Source organism: Amblyomma americanum, chromosome 4, assembly GCF_052857255.1.
Source record: "Amblyomma americanum isolate KBUSLIRL-KWMA chromosome 4, ASM5285725v1, whole genome shotgun sequence".
NCBI classification, from domain to species: domain Eukaryota; kingdom Metazoa; phylum Arthropoda; class Arachnida; order Ixodida; family Ixodidae; genus Amblyomma; species Amblyomma americanum.
The window spans coordinates 42,901,569-42,918,728 of NC_135500.1; the positions used below are offsets into that span (position 1 = coordinate 42,901,569).

The 17,160-nt window shown below is 48.5% G+C and overlaps 1 protein-coding gene across 2 annotated transcripts in view; it reads left to right on the forward strand.

Moving 5' to 3' along the window:
- LOC144127907 (sialin-like) overlaps positions 1–17,160 on the forward strand; it is a 109,850-nt gene that overhangs the window by 22,408 nt on the left and 70,282 nt on the right. For both annotated transcript variants that reach the window (XM_077660893.1, XM_077660892.1), the window contains one exon: positions 7,388–7,680. In XM_077660893.1, coding sequence (XP_077517019.1) covers positions 7,480–7,680 — 201 coding nt within the window. In that variant the 5' untranslated portion in view covers positions 7,388–7,479. The remainder of the gene's footprint in view (positions 1–7,387; positions 7,681–17,160) is intronic.

Here is a 17,160-nt window from a genome sequence, read left to right on the forward strand (position 1 = left end):
TTTTATCCTCTTGCTTTCCGTTTCCGGAAATATCCATTTGAAAAATAGGGAGAACATAACCAGTTCCAGCTTACCCGTGTATCGGAATGCACTAAGGTCTGCACGCATCCTTAAAGCGTCTTCCCGGCACGCTGGCAGCGAACCACGCTTTGACGTAGAACGCTTTGGCAATGCGGTGAAATATACATCCTTTCGAGAGAATCTGAAGAGCCAGGGACGCCCGCCATGTGCCATTTTTTCTGGGAACTACGCCCGTGTATTTCCTCGGTGTCCTTTACTAGCCAGGCACTCACCTGACTCTGTTAGCTATAAACTACTGCTGATTCCTTCGAGAAGAGGACATGCTTGAAGAAACTGCACGTGCGTGAGAACAGGTAGCGAGATGTGGACCACGAAGCCAGAACACAAAAGGCACCCTTTTACAATGCTTCGCTGGTTCCCCTAAATTACGTCGCGCTTCTCACAGCAAAACGCAAGAGACATGCATTTCTTGTAGGTGAGGTTTCGCTATTCTTGGGACTAACCCTCTGGCTACGCCAGAAATCACTTCGCATGCGCTGCAGAAATTTCGAGCGGGAATTTCTCGCGTGAGTTCGTGGAAACAGAAGGCTAGTCCACCTTGCATATCGGCGTCTGTGATTAGAAGGGCAGCACATTTATAAACAAACTTGACGCGCAGCCGCGGGAACAGCTGCCATCATTTATGCGTTGTTGCGTCTTAAAGGGGAGCAACACCGCTTCCGGAAGCAGCATTGAGCATCTCTCTGATGTGCCCCAAGTGCATATACCGCCAATGACAGCGCCGTTTTTCAGTGACTACACACGCATGGGGGTTAAATGTGCGTGCATTTCAGGAGTGCTGGATGCTATGCTCATTCCTTGGCACGCTTCCTGATGCATAAAACGCACGCCACCCGGGATCCGACCACGCTTGTTCGGCGCGCTTGTTGACTGCACGCGCTGATTCCAGCAGGGCCGCCGGACGCCTGCGCACAATTGCCGGCGCCTCTGCGAACGGGCCCGCTCTAATTGCCGCGCTACGCGTGCAGGCTGCGGCAAAACGTTCGGCACTCAGCGTATGTGCTTGAGCGCCGCGTAGCCGGTGCTTCGCGCACGCATTAATGAGGGCGCGAAATTGCTCGTAATCAAGCACGAGCCTTCTTTTATGCCATATGTGCCCAAGAAAAGGCGCCGACATCACAGTCCTGGCACTCCCTTTAGCTCTCGGTGCATTGCACACAGATGTGTACATGTCGAACTCGGAGCTTTTTCTCGTTTTATGGGCTACAGTTGCAGGTTATTTCTTTGCTACGAGAAATTCAGCACCCTTGATAACTCAAACAGGGTGTTTTCGAGGCAACGCGCGAACTCACTAAAAAGTGTGTCTTAGAACAGTGAGTTTCGTAAAACGTACTCCAACATTTTAGGGCAGACCGATATTGCCACCATCAATATAACATCGACCTTTTCCTCTGAATTTCAATCGATTTCAGCACATTCGCAACAGGAAATAATTCCATGATATCTCCGGCGTTTATTTCACAAAATTTGGCAATCTTCTCAAGAATTTTAACACTTTTCACGTCATATCATGCGTCGCGCGAGAAATAATCATCGAAAAATTGTTTGGTACTGATGACTGGTATGTGGCACGTGGGGTTTAACGTCCTGAAGGGACATAAGCGCTATGAGGGACACCGTATAGTGCCGAGCTGTGGATTGATTTACAACACTTGGTGTCGTTTAACGTGCGCTTTCATCCCACAGCACACGGGCTCTTTTTTATTACTATTTCACATGCATCGAAGGCGGCCGCTGCGACCCGGATTCGATTCCGCCATTTTAGGCCATGAACGTCTGAGCGACCGAGTCTACGTGGTTTCTTGAGGCCTGGACATACGGTCGAGGCGAAAATATCTATCGATTGCATCGAAATAAGGAATGGCGATCTGTAGAGTGAATGCACCATCGTATAAAGCCAATAAATATCGATTGGCGGCGGCGCATTCCGAAATGAAGCGTGAGTTTCTGAGTCTCGAGAGCGAGAACTCTGGCTTAAACGTTGAAGCGTCAGCGTTTCTTTGCCTGTTATACGTAGTGGCACAGGCAGGAGCTTATTGGTTTACGTTTTTTTATGGCAGCTCCACCATACTTTTTGTCTCGTTGCTGAGCTGCCTTCGGGCACCGGAAGGGTGCCAGCATCGGCATGGCGAGGCGCTACGTTTTCCAGGGTTCTCGTGTTCTCGCGCCGAAGTAATTGACGCCAACAAGCAGGGACCGTCATGGCGAGGTCGCACACTATGCGCGGTCAACCTCGTGCGTGCAGCGGGCACGTGCGCCCGCCAAGAACGCAAGCGCGTATGCAGGCACATCCTGCCGCTGCTGCCATCGCGACGGCGCACGTCTTCTGTCAGTGAGCGCTTGAACGCTGTACAGCTCCAAGACCGTCCGTTTCAGTTCCGCGGACTCGCTTTAAATGCCGGCTAAATTATAGACAGCGAAAGAGGGGAGGAGGGGGGAGAGCCCTTATTATGGCGTTTATTTGCGACCACAATGCTAACTTCACTCGAACGGGTGGCCCCTTTTCTCGCAACGGCTTTAGATAGCGGCAGTCGGAGTCGCGAAACCGCAGCATTGCGGAAAACTTGCAGAAAGTCTCAGTTTCTCCCAGTCTATTAGGTTTTCAAGGAACAGAGGAAACCAAAGCCTGATGAAGATTCACTCTGAGCTTGCTCTCACCATCTACTGTGATTATGAGGGGGAGCATCTCTATTATCGACTACTTGTTCTGTGATACAAAATGAAGCCGCTGCGTACATGTCGCTTACAGATAGCAAAGGAAAGAGAAAAAAGGAGCGTGGTTGTCTGTGCCCACTACAGCCGTGCGTTCCGAAAACTGTTGGAGAAAAGGGGAGCAAAAATTTCATAAAAAGCTCAGTGCCCTCAACTGTCCGCACGGCAGAAACCCATAACCAGCGAAGGTACTTCGCGTGATGGGAACGCCAACATCGCACGCGTGCGATATCAGCAAAAAAAAAAGGGGGGGGGGGGGGGGAGCTGCACGGGATCGGACGCAAAATAGGCTGTGTGAGATGTCTGTGTTTTGTCTAGGACCGACATGATAAGATTGCTAGGTCTGTTTATGCTCTGTCGTTCTGCGCGCGGCCCATCTCTCGTCTTGCATATTTTTTGTTGTTGGCCTCGCTGTTCGTTCGCGAACGCCTGTTTCTGAGTGTAGTTGGAAATGCTCCTTATGCCATAATTAAATCTTCCTAGAACTCCAAGCGTGGAGTATATTCTCTTTAAGTTCATTAAAAGTAGGTTGCGCCAATTTTCTGTCCGCTATGCTCCGCAACAGTACTCCTATATACCAGGGGCTTCAGGGAAGCCCGCCTACAAGTTTTAACCATACGTTGTTTGAGGCAAAGTGAAAGTTTTTGCGGAAAAGCAATACCAGTTATGGCGGACGTGAGAAAACAGGCGAATCACGTTTACTTTTAAAGTGATTACCTAAATTCTAATAGTCAACCTTCTTCGCTTTACCTATGGACGCCTGATTGCAATCACATACTTTAGCTGGCCGGTAGTAATATAAAACGCGATTACCCTCGAAAATTGTGGCTGTAAAAGTCTGGGCCTTTACTGGAGCAATTCAATAGCCTCTCGCCTGCGACGTCCATCAAATCACGACTCGCCATGACACACGTACCACGTGACATTCTCTGCCGCAGCGCTGCGTAGCTCTCCACTCTAGGGTGCATTGGGGCCCGCTCGCCAGGGGATATCGACGCACCCTACTCCGACCTTCGGGACGGGTTCAGAAGTGGTAGGCGCTTAGATGATAGCCTGTTCGTGCTTATTCAGTGTATATAAATACCTAAGGCGGAAAACACACCTCTGTATTTAGCCTTCCTGGACATAAGCGGTGCATACGAAAACGTGAACAGGGAACTCGTGTGGAACCTATTAAAAGGTGGAGGTGTCAATTATGAGGTAATTGATTTTCTACGGGATATATATCGAGAAAATGAAGCTCAGATAATATTGGAAGGAAGTACAACAACTGTTGAGGTACGCATAGGATTAAGGCTAGGTTGTCCTCTATCACCGCTGCTGTTCATGCTTTATATGATAAGTATGGAAAGAAGTCTACAACGAAGCAATCTAGGTTATGATCTGTCGTACACATTAGGCGGAAAGGTTGTTGAGCAGCGACCACCGGGTTTAATGTATGCGGACGACATTGCACTGTTACCAGATAGCCACGAAGATTTGCAAACTCTGGTTAATTGCTGTGGAGACGAAGTAGACAGTCTAGGTTTCAGTTTTATCGCAGCTAAGTCTGGTGTGATGATTTTCAACGATACAACTGATCAGGAGCTTACAAGGTAATGATATATCCCGAATGGCCGAATACAAATATCTCGGAGTATCAGTAAACGAAGGGTAGATGTACACGCAAAAGCACGAAGTCTCTCGTACCAAAACGGCGAAAAGATCCCGGGATAATGAAACATAGGGCATTGTGGGGGTACAACAGGTATGAAGTATTGAGAGGTATCTGGAAAGGAATAATAATGCCGGGGCTTACTTTCGGGAATGCGGTTCTGTGCTTGAGGGCAGGTGTTCAGTCGAGATAAAAAGTAAATCAGAGAGCTGTTGGAAGATTGGCACTAGGTGCCTACAGGAAAATCACAACGAGGCAATAGAGGGGGATATGGGCTGCGCGTCCTTCGAAGCACGGGAATCTCAGAGTAAAATACAATGCGAAGAACGCCTGAGGAAATTGGACGATAACAGAGGGGCAGCTAAGGTATTTAAATACCTATACAGAAAGAACGTTGACTCACAATGGCGGAAAAGAGCTAGGAAGCTAACCAGTAAGTATGCCAGGCACGAGGACGGAGAAAGAAAGCATTGAACAACAAAATTAAAAACAAACATAAAAGTAAAGAGGAAACAAAAATTCCAGAAAACAAAAAAAAAATAAATATAGAGGGATAAAGAGAGGACAGGAGCTCTCGCATTCTAGCTCGTAAGCAGACTTAAGCGCAATCCTGTAGTTTTTCAGCCAGTCGGTACCCGCAAGAACTAGACATTAGTCAAATGCTTTTTAAAAATGAGAACTGAAACGCTCACAGGATGCCACAATACTACAGCTGTAGGCCCGCCTCTCTCACAATTCATCTTCCCGATCCATTGTGCCCGGCTGCCTGTTGCGACGTCGTACTGTTAGCTAGCAAACAATCTATTTCGCTGGGCCTGGCATCAAACGCGGTGCTAACCAACAGCAAAGAGGTGAAAGTGCGAAGCAGACATGTATTCTTGGTAAACTGTGACCAACATCGTATTTTCGTCGAATCGCGCATTGCTAAGAAGAATAAAAGCTAGCTCCGCCTTAAGGGTATGACACGATAGCTTAATTGGTTAAGGCCCATACATGCAGAACTGGTCATTCATGACTTTACATTCATAAATCGCTGGGAGTCCTCATGCCACTTCTGTCGAAGTGGTGGAGCGGTTAAACGATGCGCTAATGCCCTTGCCCTGCGATGGCAGGCGCTGCCACCGATGGGGCTTGTGCTGTTGCTCTCGTCGAGTAACCCCTAGCGACCAACCATGAATTTAACTGCCACCTGCCATGATGGGCAATTTTCTCACAATCCGGTGGGCAATTTGTCATTACGCCGCCAGGTCACGTGACCTAGGTGGCCCGCCTGACTCCTAGGTTGGGGATTTTCCATGGATTTTTCGCTCATGGTCATCGAAGCTGACGGCGACCCCGGATTTTCTGTGACACAAGCTCCTTAACACTATCGCGTTAAAAAGCGCCAAGAGTGAAATCGCAAGTATCCATTGCATGCATGGTCGCTCTGCATAGCGTGCACAGCATTCACAGCTGCGCACCACCCGAAAACGACGAAGGCAGCGCGAGCGGCTTGCAGGGGGTGCTCAGGAGGTGTTAAGGTCCCCCCTCTAGCGGGGAACTTACGGCAACTGTTCGTGCAAGCTTACACGAGCCTTCTTTCAACAACACTTCCCGGCTTTGCGCAGCGCAGTAAACTGAAATCCACGTGGATAGGAGTAGATGGCTTTTACTACTCACAATTGGAGCCGCTCTGTAAAAGCAATGCCTTTTGACCTCGAGCGTACCAGAAGCTTGGAAGAGCGCTAACATCTTAATTCATCAGCAAGAAGACGTCAAGGACTTGAAAAATTACAGACCGATCAGCTTACTGTCCGTTTCCAGCAATGTATTTACTAAGGTAATCGCTAATATAATCGGGACAACCTTATACTTCAATCAACCAAATCATCAGGCTGGCTTTAGTAAAGGATAGACGACATAGACAATCTTCACAGTATCAATCAGGAGATAAAGAAATGCGCAGAGTATGATCAACCACTATATATAGCCTTTATAGATTACGAGAAAATATTTGACTAAGTGGAAAACTAAGGGGTCATGCAGGCATTGCGGAATAAGAGTGTAGAAGAGTCTTATGTGAAAATATTGGCAGATATCTATATCCACTGCACAGCTAGCTACGATAGTCCTTCATAAAGTCAGCGATAACGTTCCAATAAGGAAGGGTTTCAAGGAGGGAGACACGATCTTGCCAAGTAGATTCCAAGAGAAGGCAAGCGAAGCAGGGGCCGGCACAAAGTTATGTGGCCGGATGAGATGAAGAAGTTCGCGCAGGTACGGTAGCCGCAGCTGGTAAAGGGCAGGGTTAATTGGAGAGACATTGGAAAGTGCTTTGTCCTGCAGTGGGCGTAGTCAGGATGATGATGATGTTCTACCATCACGTATGAAGAAGTATTTGGAGTTTATGTTGAAGGAAATGTCCAGCTTCCCAAGGAGTTAGCATGGCCACTAATAGTAATATTTTATGTGCCTTTGATAGTATATTTGACATATTTGACTTGATAGTATATTTGAGGAGTATGCGTGTGTTCTTTTCAGTAGTTTCTACAGGAAAATTTTAAAAGTATAAAAGAATTTTTTTCTAATATAAGGTGCATTTAAGATGTGCAGAGGTGTATAGTTCAATACTTGAGGGGGCTTATTGGGAATGCTGTGCTGACATGGAAGCCTAATTTTTGAGCTTTGTCTTCCAGAATGAATGCGTGAACGGAATTTCACGCACTGATTTCAGGCAATATTTGTATTGAATACAAAGCATTCGAGTCAAGTCTACGGCAGGTGGCTATGAACGTTTACAGAGGACCAACTAACGCATAGTGAAAGTGCCGTTTTTCATTCGCCAACGACTTAGATGTGCAGCGACGTTTAGAAACGTTGGCCTGCAGTGCTTCCTTTTTTTATGTGCTTCCGTTGGATGCGGATCGTCCTTACTATGGCTCCTCCCGTTGTGCACTGCAGTGCCCTGCCGCTTCGTGCTGACAGCGTTCCTCTTCAGCGGCCTGCTGCTGGCGTACGCCCTGCGCTTCTCGCTCAGCGTCGCCCTGGTTGCCATGGTTAACCAGACAGCGTCAGCGTACGAGCAAGGGCCGCTCTTCGCCACCACACCGAGTCTAAGCCGGAGCCGCGGCAACGACACCGTGCAAGCGCCGGAAGCCGTCAACGCCACCTACACGACGCCGACTCCACAACTCGGAGGCGCTGCGGGCGACGGCCAGTGCCCCGTACTCGTCCAGCATCGAGACGCCCCCAAAGTGAGTACATAGGCAACTACTGTGGCGATTTTTTTTCAGTGACTCTAGACACTATAGGTGCATGGGGACACCTTGCGGTGACCAAGACGTTGTTGAGTGCCCTGGACGCAGATAGCCATGGCGCCAAGCGCGCGTCTTTGAAAATAATTCTGTTAAGACGTTTTGTCGGGCTAGTTAGGCATCAGGCGTCTCGAAGGGAACAGCGAAATCTGCGACACCCACGGCAGGATGAAGAACGACACTAGCACAGCACTGACTAAGGACTGAAGCTTTACTTCCGCGATATCATGCATGAACACAGAGATGATGCGCAAGGGATTCAGAACATACGTTTCGAGAACAACAAAAACAAATGCTCAGGGTATGAGCAAGGCATTATTAAGCTTACACCAGAAATGAGAGTTCCTTGTGCAGAAGTGCAATTAAAGGGGTGCTGGCGCACGAATTTTCCTGCCTTCTAACCTTCAGAGACTCGATTATTTATTTCGGATATCTGTTACGATTCCTTGCAATCGCTGAGATATCACTACAAACTGGCACGCAAGCAAAAAGCAGAAAAAAATCAATGCGTACAAATCTTTAACATCGACGTTATTGATGTTACATTCCCTCCAAAGTGCGCGTACGCCGTCTATCCCTACGCATTAGCGAATATCTTCTTTGTGTCTTGTTCATTCCTTTTACATCGTCGAGACGGTCACACGAGGCTGGTACGATCGACAACAAGCGCGAGTTTATCGCGAAATATTAAAACAAGCTCAATTCTGCCTGCGCTGCACACAGCAGCAGTCCTCAGTAATAATGCCAATGGGATCAACTGAGGCGGCTCCAGTAGGCCGTGAAAATCGCCAACAGGCAGCCTGCAGTGCAAAGGTGGCTCTGAAATTACTCCACCTCGCGCCTAAACACTGCTGCTCTTAGCTGCTTTGGGTGCTATAAATGGGAGACCACAGTCTGAAAGATTAAGAGGTCAACTTTTGGCTAATAACGTCCCTTTCATAGCTTCTCTCGACGTATCTCTGTCAGCTGATGCACGCCGCATGTGACTTCATCAGAGCGCGGAAGCTCATGCCTATAAGCGCAGGCAGGCAGCGTGTAAAAGGACTGCGAATGCGCCAAAAACTGCTTTGTTCTCTCGCTATAGGTTGTGTTATGGCACCGCGATCTCCATGCAAAACGTAAGCAAAGTTTACTATACTTTAACAGAGCGTTATCCATCCTATTTGCAGTGAAAAACACTAAATTGATTCTGAATTTTCTTCTATAATTTTTTTTATTTGTTGTCGTAAACTTTGGCGGCTGCGATGAAGAGTAGGAAGCCGCGCCCACGCTCCTCGCACAGCACGCTCAGGTCTCGCGTGTGATTCCAAGCCGGCAGTGCGGCTGCACGCCGAAAAGCCTGAATTAGCCAAAAAAAGACTGCACCTCCGGAAGCGGTGAAACCCTGGGAAGAGATCAGCGTTATCGTGCGATACGAATAACTGAATGCGTCAGCAGGCGATGGCAAAATGAGGATTAAGAAGCAACGTTCGCACGAAACTTCCTTTTCTGTATTCCTTGTGTCTTCACCTGTCCGCGCAGCCGGTTGTCCGTCATGCAAAGACAACTCGCCCAGTTAAGTATCCGAAAGATACCACGCAGACGACCGCACAGCGCCCATCCATTGTGTTGCTAACGTAGAGGACATCTCGTATCTCTTCCTCCAGATGACGCTGGGACGTTCACGCATAGAAATTGTCAACGAGTGCAAGGCAACAGGAAGGAGATCGACTCATTTTACGGCCGCCATTGTGAATTCGTGTGATTTCTGCAGTGCCCATCATGCCTTGAACTCTCACAACATCACCCCGTGCTAGGCCTGCGGAAACCTTGAGCCAGTTTCTCATGGTGTCGGCGTCCCTGGGTGTGTGGCGGATGCTGTGGCGCTTTTCGGAAGAAGTGGGCTGCTTTGCAGCTGCTGCTCCGTCGTGGTTGTTAGGTGCGATGACAGCTCGAACTGCTCGCCTATGTTTCAAAAGTGCTTTACTCGACCCTCACGCGAGGATGGTCAAGCTGCGAATGGCACTCTCGTATAAACGTGCGATCCAGTGCCCTTTAGCGGAGTTTAGTCTGAACCCCACCAGCACCTAACTACACCCGGGGATTATTAGCGCAGTGAAACACAACTGTGCGTTCTACACGAGCATCGATATATTCTTCCACTGCGTCCTTTAATAGCAGATTTCGACGTAGGCTACACGTACACTAGCAAATCAAATCAAATCAAATTTATTTCTGCCTTGAAAAGGTACAGACAGCCGAGGCGCAGAAAAAGCTGTAAGATACAGCTTGACAAAGCCGCAGCCCCCTTTCGCTTGGCAGCGACTTGACAGCAAGGCTTATAAAACAAAGGCAGTTGGTTAACGTATTAACAGGTGTACAATAATGAAACTACAAAATAAAGTGAAGCAGCATTATACAATATTGAATCGACATTCACACTCGATAAACAAAGATCGATAGCAAAGAAAAAGAATAAACATATTCTACATGTCATCGTACATAGCACGCAAAGATTCTTTTGACGAACTAAAGAGATCAAAATTATTAAATGCGTATGTATTTAACAGGGAAGGAAGAGTGATTTGCAGGCGTTCTCTACCTGAATCTATTCGAGGAGTCGGCACTACCCAAATGTCCGCATACCTTGTCGTGTAGCTGGCTTCTCGGGCATTGTAATTCATCTAGGTTACGTATGTAGTTTACATTCCTACGTGTTTCAAGTTATAACCGGATACATAGACGATATTTATACAAGTTGTGAATTTTTACCACACCACTTTGTAAAAGGAGACCCGTGCTCGGAGAGTCCCAGGGGACATTGTAAATAAGACGAAGGAAGTTTTTCTGTATGATACAGATACGTAGAGGAATACGAAATATAAAAACGCGCCGTCGACGTTAGAGAATATTTTGAAGAAATTTTTGTCGATGGCAATACTTGCATTCACAGCTGTGAGAAAGCAACTCCCACACATCAGAACTTTACCTCTCGGAGTATTGCTTAACATGGCTGGGGAGGGATACGCGTCCAGCGGGCGGGAAGGTGTCCAGTATCCAGGAGCACGTAGAGCTAAACGCTATCAACTTGGAGCGCTTGGACACGCTTGAATGCGCAGAGTACAAAACGTATGCCGAGAAGCAATAAATGTCCTAGGGGAGCCGGTAACCAAAAAATAATAATAATAATCAGGCCTATGTAACGTACCACTGACTCCTACAACTCCTACATAATATCAAACTGCCTTTTTCATGATTGGGCGAAGAGTATAAAAAGTTGGAAGGAAACAACAAGTGGTGCTTATTCTTCTGTCCCGTCAAGTTTTTTCGCCTCTCTGTCTCTTTCTTGAGCTTACATGCTTCTAGTTGCACTGCACCATGTAGCCAAGCAGCAGCAATTTCTGTAAAGTTTTCCTTATGTTCTTGACGATACAAATCCCCCCACCCCACTACCATACACATTTCAAAACATTACTCAAGAGACTCGTTTTTCTATCAGTTGAAACACTTGTTCTCATCTGCACCCATGCTTGAAACAGTGAGACCGTAAGCGATCGAGTAAGCGGTCGAACACCGGTGAAATATGGACGCTGAAAGAAAAAGGGTGCCAGCGACAACAAAGCAGTCGTGTGTACAACAGCTGCACCCCTTTTGTAAGCTCTTTCTTGCGTGCTAGACTGATGCAATGCGTCATGACGATGGCTGCAGCTGATCCACCGTTGAACAAGTGGACGTGAAGCAGCACCGCTTTCTAAACCATGTCTTTCGTTAAATTATGGTTTTACGGAGTTTTACGTCCCAAAGCAATTCGGGCTATGAGGGACATTGTTGTGGAGGTATCCGGAAATTTCGACCACCTGGGGTTCCTTAACTTGCACTAACATCGCACAGCACACGGGCGTGTAGAATTTCGCCTCCATCGAAATTTGACCGCCGCGGCCGGGATCGAACCCGCGTCTTTCGGCACAGCAGCCGAGCACCATTACCACTTAGCGGTGGCTAAACCATTTATGCGTCAGAAATGCTCGGTAGAGAGCGAAGGAGTAAAAAAAAATCTAACAAAGACGTTTTCAAAACAAGAACCACGTTTAATTGCAGCTGCGTTATCTGCACAGATATCTTGCCATGTCTCTTTACTTTTTTTATCGAAGAACATCGCTTATTTCGTATTCGGCGATTTTGAGCGTGAAATAAAAGTACAATTTTAATCAGTTGTGCGACACTCATTTCTCTGAATGCAGGCACGATGCCATAACCCCGCTTTTTTTTTTCTGACGTGCCAACGTTTTACCAACTAACACAACTTTGGAAATCAGTGGCATCTGTTCACTCCCTCCGTAATCTGGAATGGTTTTGCCCACTTGTCGGTCGCAATAGCGAACCGGAACGGATCATCTCTATGGTTTCAGACTCGGAACTGAACCACACTATGGCTATCCGGAATTCGGCTGCGGGAACGCACGCTTGAGCAGTTACGCATGACGGTGAGTATCCTCCCAATGGAGCAATGACGTCCGAACGCACTTTCCAAGAAAACGATTGAGGCTGCAAAAAAATGACCCGACGCTGAGGCAGCGATCGAATATCGAGCGTTAACATGCTTAACATAGGTCGCCGGTTCGAATCCCTGCCGCAAGCTAGTCTGTAACAGTAAGTTTATGCTGCGACACACTGCGACAAACGGTTGAGCCGTAGTCTTCATCAAGTTTCGCAAAGACGTGGAATTGGGGGCACATATATAGGTCGCCGGTTCGAATCCCTGCTTCAAGCTAGGCTCTAACTTACTAAGTAAGTTTATGCTGCAAAAAACGCCGAATCGTATGACCCATCCAGAACATTCTGCGGCAAACCGTTGGCGCACAAATTTTACACGGATGCCGGGACTAAGTGGCCCGACTTTGACGGCTGCAAGGCAAAATACCGGATGTGTACCGAGGTTGTAGTGCTCGGGCATAACGCTGCCGCCGCCCGTTGCCTGTTTTGTTTTAATATGCAACCACTAGGATACAATGTCGTTGCTTTGGAGGCCGCTATCTTGAATTCCATCCGTGGAATCAGACTGGAAGCGCGACCAGTAGAGCCAGCGCTCGAAAACGCCGCCACTGTTTCCAGGCTACTTTCGCCCGCAGCCGCTTCCTGCTTCCCTCAAGACGAGCACGCGGTGCCCGCAGAAGTGCATTCAGAGGGAGCGCCGCTGTTGTTGCCCTGATTGCTGCGCACGTAGCTGGGCGCGCATCCGAAAGCGTTGCACGCACGGGGGCAGGCAGTACCTGAGCAACGGCGGCGACGGGGTCTTTTGAACGCGTCAGGCGAAATTCCACCGAGCGCATCGAAGGCTAGTTTCCTTTATTCCTTCGGTTTAATTTCGTGGCGGAGTACTTTTCCGTGAGACGCCCACGAGGGGCTTTAGAGCGTGGAGAAAGAGGAAGCCGAGAGAACCGGTGCGGGGCCGTGAGAGCGTGAAAACTGGCGCTAGCCTCGAGAGAAATGTTTCACATGTTTACAGCCTGTTCTTAAAGAGGGAAAGAAATGGCCCGTGTATATGCGGCGCCACGAGAGGCCGAAGAACGAGAACTGTGGAGAAACACAACAGTCGGCCGCTTTCGTCGAACTTTGCTTTTATTTTGAGTCGACGCAGCAGCGAACCAAGATAGCGCGAGCCGGCGGCTGCTGGCTTATGGTAGCTACGTGACGTACACGCGTTGCTGTCACTGAGCGGTATGTGAGGCATCCCCTGTCTCCTAACGACCTCTTGCGTTATATCCTTATCCCCCACTGCTGCCTAGCCTAACTACACCTTGATGCATTAAAAGGGCTCTGGAGCACCTTCTCGACAGAGTACATAAACTCTCTCAATGATTACATTCTCTCGTCATGAACACCTCAACCACTCAATACCTATCTACACGCATCAGATGACGCACAACCGCGCGCGAAAGTGGGCGAGTTCTTTCCGGAGACTTTTTCATGCTCGCAGCCTCCTCCGTCGCCCCGCACCCAAGGTAGATGTCCACCTTGCCGCACCTGCGTAGTTCTGTTGAGAGATTGGTTGCATTCTTTAGGACCTCACGTCCCTACCACGGCCGCTCGGCGTCGAAGTAATGCGAAGTACGTGTCGTCCTGCAGCCATACGACCCCGAAGCAAAGAGGCCATCTAGCTGACATCCCTCGCTCTGCCTCGTCTCCCACTAGCTGTGTCACCAGAGCGGCGCTCACTGGACAGGGAGCAAGGGGCGAAGACTGCACGCCTTTCTCGGCCGTGTTCCTAGGCCCTCTGTTGTGAGATCGAATCAAGAGAAATACCACCGTTTATGATCCCTGTGCAGCTGGGCAAATCTCAGCTCAGATGGCGCACAAACTGAGCCTGTGCAGTCATGCCACATTTTTCTCCAAGACCCCGAGACAATCGACACTCGGCGAAATACTGCGCTTGCAGTACAGGTACACTGCGCATGTGAGCCCATCTGTGGCTGTGCGCGATGGTTAGTCGACGCTCCGCCTTGTACAAGCATGTTGGCCAAAACTTGCGCCATCAGCCTTTCGCCCCTGCAGGCTTACCATGCACGAAAGAAATGTTTTAGTGCAAAAGCACTAATTCACCAAGTCTAACCGAATCACCAAGTTTGTGTGAAGCTTGACCTTGAGCGTGACCTTGGCAAAACCTGGAACAGCAACAACCCATGCGTAAATAAAATAAGTATTGCCGCAACGGGATATCGAACCCGCGGCAGCGCAAACACATCAGCCTCGCTGGCCACTGAAACAGGGCACTATGCTATCATAGTAGCCCATTGTGGCTCGTGTTAAACTCAAGACGGCCTCCGCAGTGCATGGCTCAGTTGTTATGGCGCTCGGCTGCTGACCCGAAAGACGCGGGTTCGATCCCGGCGGCGGCGGTCGAATTTCGATGCAGGCGACATTCTAGAGGCCCGTGTACTGTGCGATGTCAGTGCACATTAAAGAACCATAGGTGGTCGAAATTTCCGGAGCCCTTCACTACGCCGTCCCTCATAGACTGAGTCGCTTTGGGGCATTAAACCCCCGTAAACCCTGAAACCATAAAGTCAACACGCTCTCGCGCTGTGCATTGCACCTCGATCAGAGCTGGACCTGAGTCTAATATCGTCGCCAGACGTGCCGACCACTCAGCAAAGCAAAACCGTTAGCCAACCACGCTAAACACATGTTTTCGCACGCCTACTCGGTTTAGCTACGTTGAAACAATACCACATTTTTGCTGTATATTCTCGTTTCTTGAAACAGCACCAGCATATAGAGCTACCTACCCCCTACTCCAATTCCCGGACGGTTATATATCAGTGCAACGCGGCTCGTGTTTTGTCGGTTTGCTGGGCTGCTCGTTCGTTCCGCTGCTTTCTCTTGTGTTTCCTGCACTTTATTTCTGTCTCATTTTCATCATTCGTTCCGCAGGTCCTCCAATCTGTTTGCTAGGCTGTCCCCGACCGCTTGTTTGTTTGCTCGCTTGTTAAGCTTTATCTTGTTCCCCTGATGTCTCTCTCCATAACAGACATGTTGGTTCTTCTTCCTGTTTGCGTACGTGATGTGCGCTTTCTGGCGCTGTTGTTTTTGACAGGCATATGTGTTCATTTCTTGTTCCATTGAATAACTTTTTTCTCGTCTCGCACATTCGTCAATTATGTTTTGCTTCTTCGTGAGCTTGATTTCATTCTTTACCCCCTGTTGATAACGCATGCAAAAGGAGGACGCCACCCTGTCAGCCTTACTTGGTGTTCTCCCAGGATGCGAGGCGAAGAAAGACAGAGGATCGAGCACTGTGGTTTCTCTGTGCAAGCTTAAAAACGGGTCGGCTGGATGTACTGTACATGGAATGCGCACTGTGCCAACCTTCCTCCTTTCGTTTTCTAACATCTCGCGAAAATACCTCGCCGAACCGCCTGCAGACCTACGAAGGCGCGCAGGCCGTATTGTGGGCTCTGTGCAAGGCTCATCGCGCAGCCGCGCTTATCGCCTACATCGCGGTTGACGTCTAAGGCCTCCGTATATATACCTATGTACGAAGTATGCAGAAGCGACGCGGTCTGGCGTACTCTATTCTTGTCGGTCCCCCTCGCCTCGGGGTCATATCTGCCGCGCGCATCGCGTTATCTATATGCGATGGCCGTGCTTGGGTCGAAGGCGGAGAGGAACCGGGAATAATAGATCGCTGAACAAGACATTCCCCGCCGGCGTAGAGTCGTATCGTTTCATAGAAAAGGAACCAGCGAAAATAGACGCAAGACAAGAACAAAGGAGGCACACACCACAACGCTGGACTTACAACTGATTTATTGCCTTGCGTCTTGCGTCTATTTTCGCTGGTTCCTTTTCTATGCAATATGAACCAACTAGCCCAGCAGTTTGCACTCCTGAGTCGTATCGTTCGCCGCGCTTCGGCGCTCCCGTCTGCTGCAGACGCGGAAGGAACGGCCGGACAAGCGGAGAGAAAGGCGCCAGCGAAGAGACCTCTCCGCGATTTCGTCGCCTGCCGGGGAAGCGGTCACTGCACATTTGGTCGGACAGCTTCGGTGGGCTCAGAAATTGGCCGTTACATAACAGCCGTCAAAATGCTAACAGCGCGAAGCCGATTTCGACAAGAATGGCGAAGAGACGCATACACCACCGTCGACTTGCAACTAGGTTCAATATCTGGTGAATGCACGAGTGAATGAAAACAAACCACGATGTGAAATATAAGCGGCTAGCTTGTCGCTGTGTCGGTTTTGTTTTCGCTGTTGTTTTTACTTTCTGCTTCTGTGAACCACGCTATACGTTCCCTTCATAGCAGACCTCACATTCGTCCGTCTGGATATTGTTATTACTTTTGCACGCAACGAAATGGACGCCTCTTCTGTGCCTTGCATCAAAATTGATGCTGGATCAAACACCACACTCGCGCACTGTTGCGACTGGCCTACCTAAAACACTGAGCACAGCTTCGCCGCATTTTTCCTCCTCATGAAATCCGATAACTGCTCCTTAAAGAACGCTGCTGATGGTTGTTTGGCGGCAAATATATATATATATATATATATATATATATATATATATATATATATATATATATATATATATATATATATATATATATATATATATATATATTTCAATTGCTGAGAAATTGGGAGGTAAAGTTGGAATGAATTTTTTTTTCGTCACTGTGATTCATCCTCGTGCAAAGAAGAAATGGTTGAGGACACCTGGGAAGATTGGCGAAGTTACTGGAGGCTCGAATGCTGTAATGGTGGGGAGAGGAGGGGAGGCAATTGAATGGCGCGTAACTTTTTTACAGATCTTCGCAACAGATGCTCCCACACGCCCAGCACTGATCCTCGCTGACAATGATATGCCGACGAAAGCGTTATTCTAACTCAAAAGGCTATTTTTAGCGCGGTAGCACTACTAGGCGCATTTTGCAATATC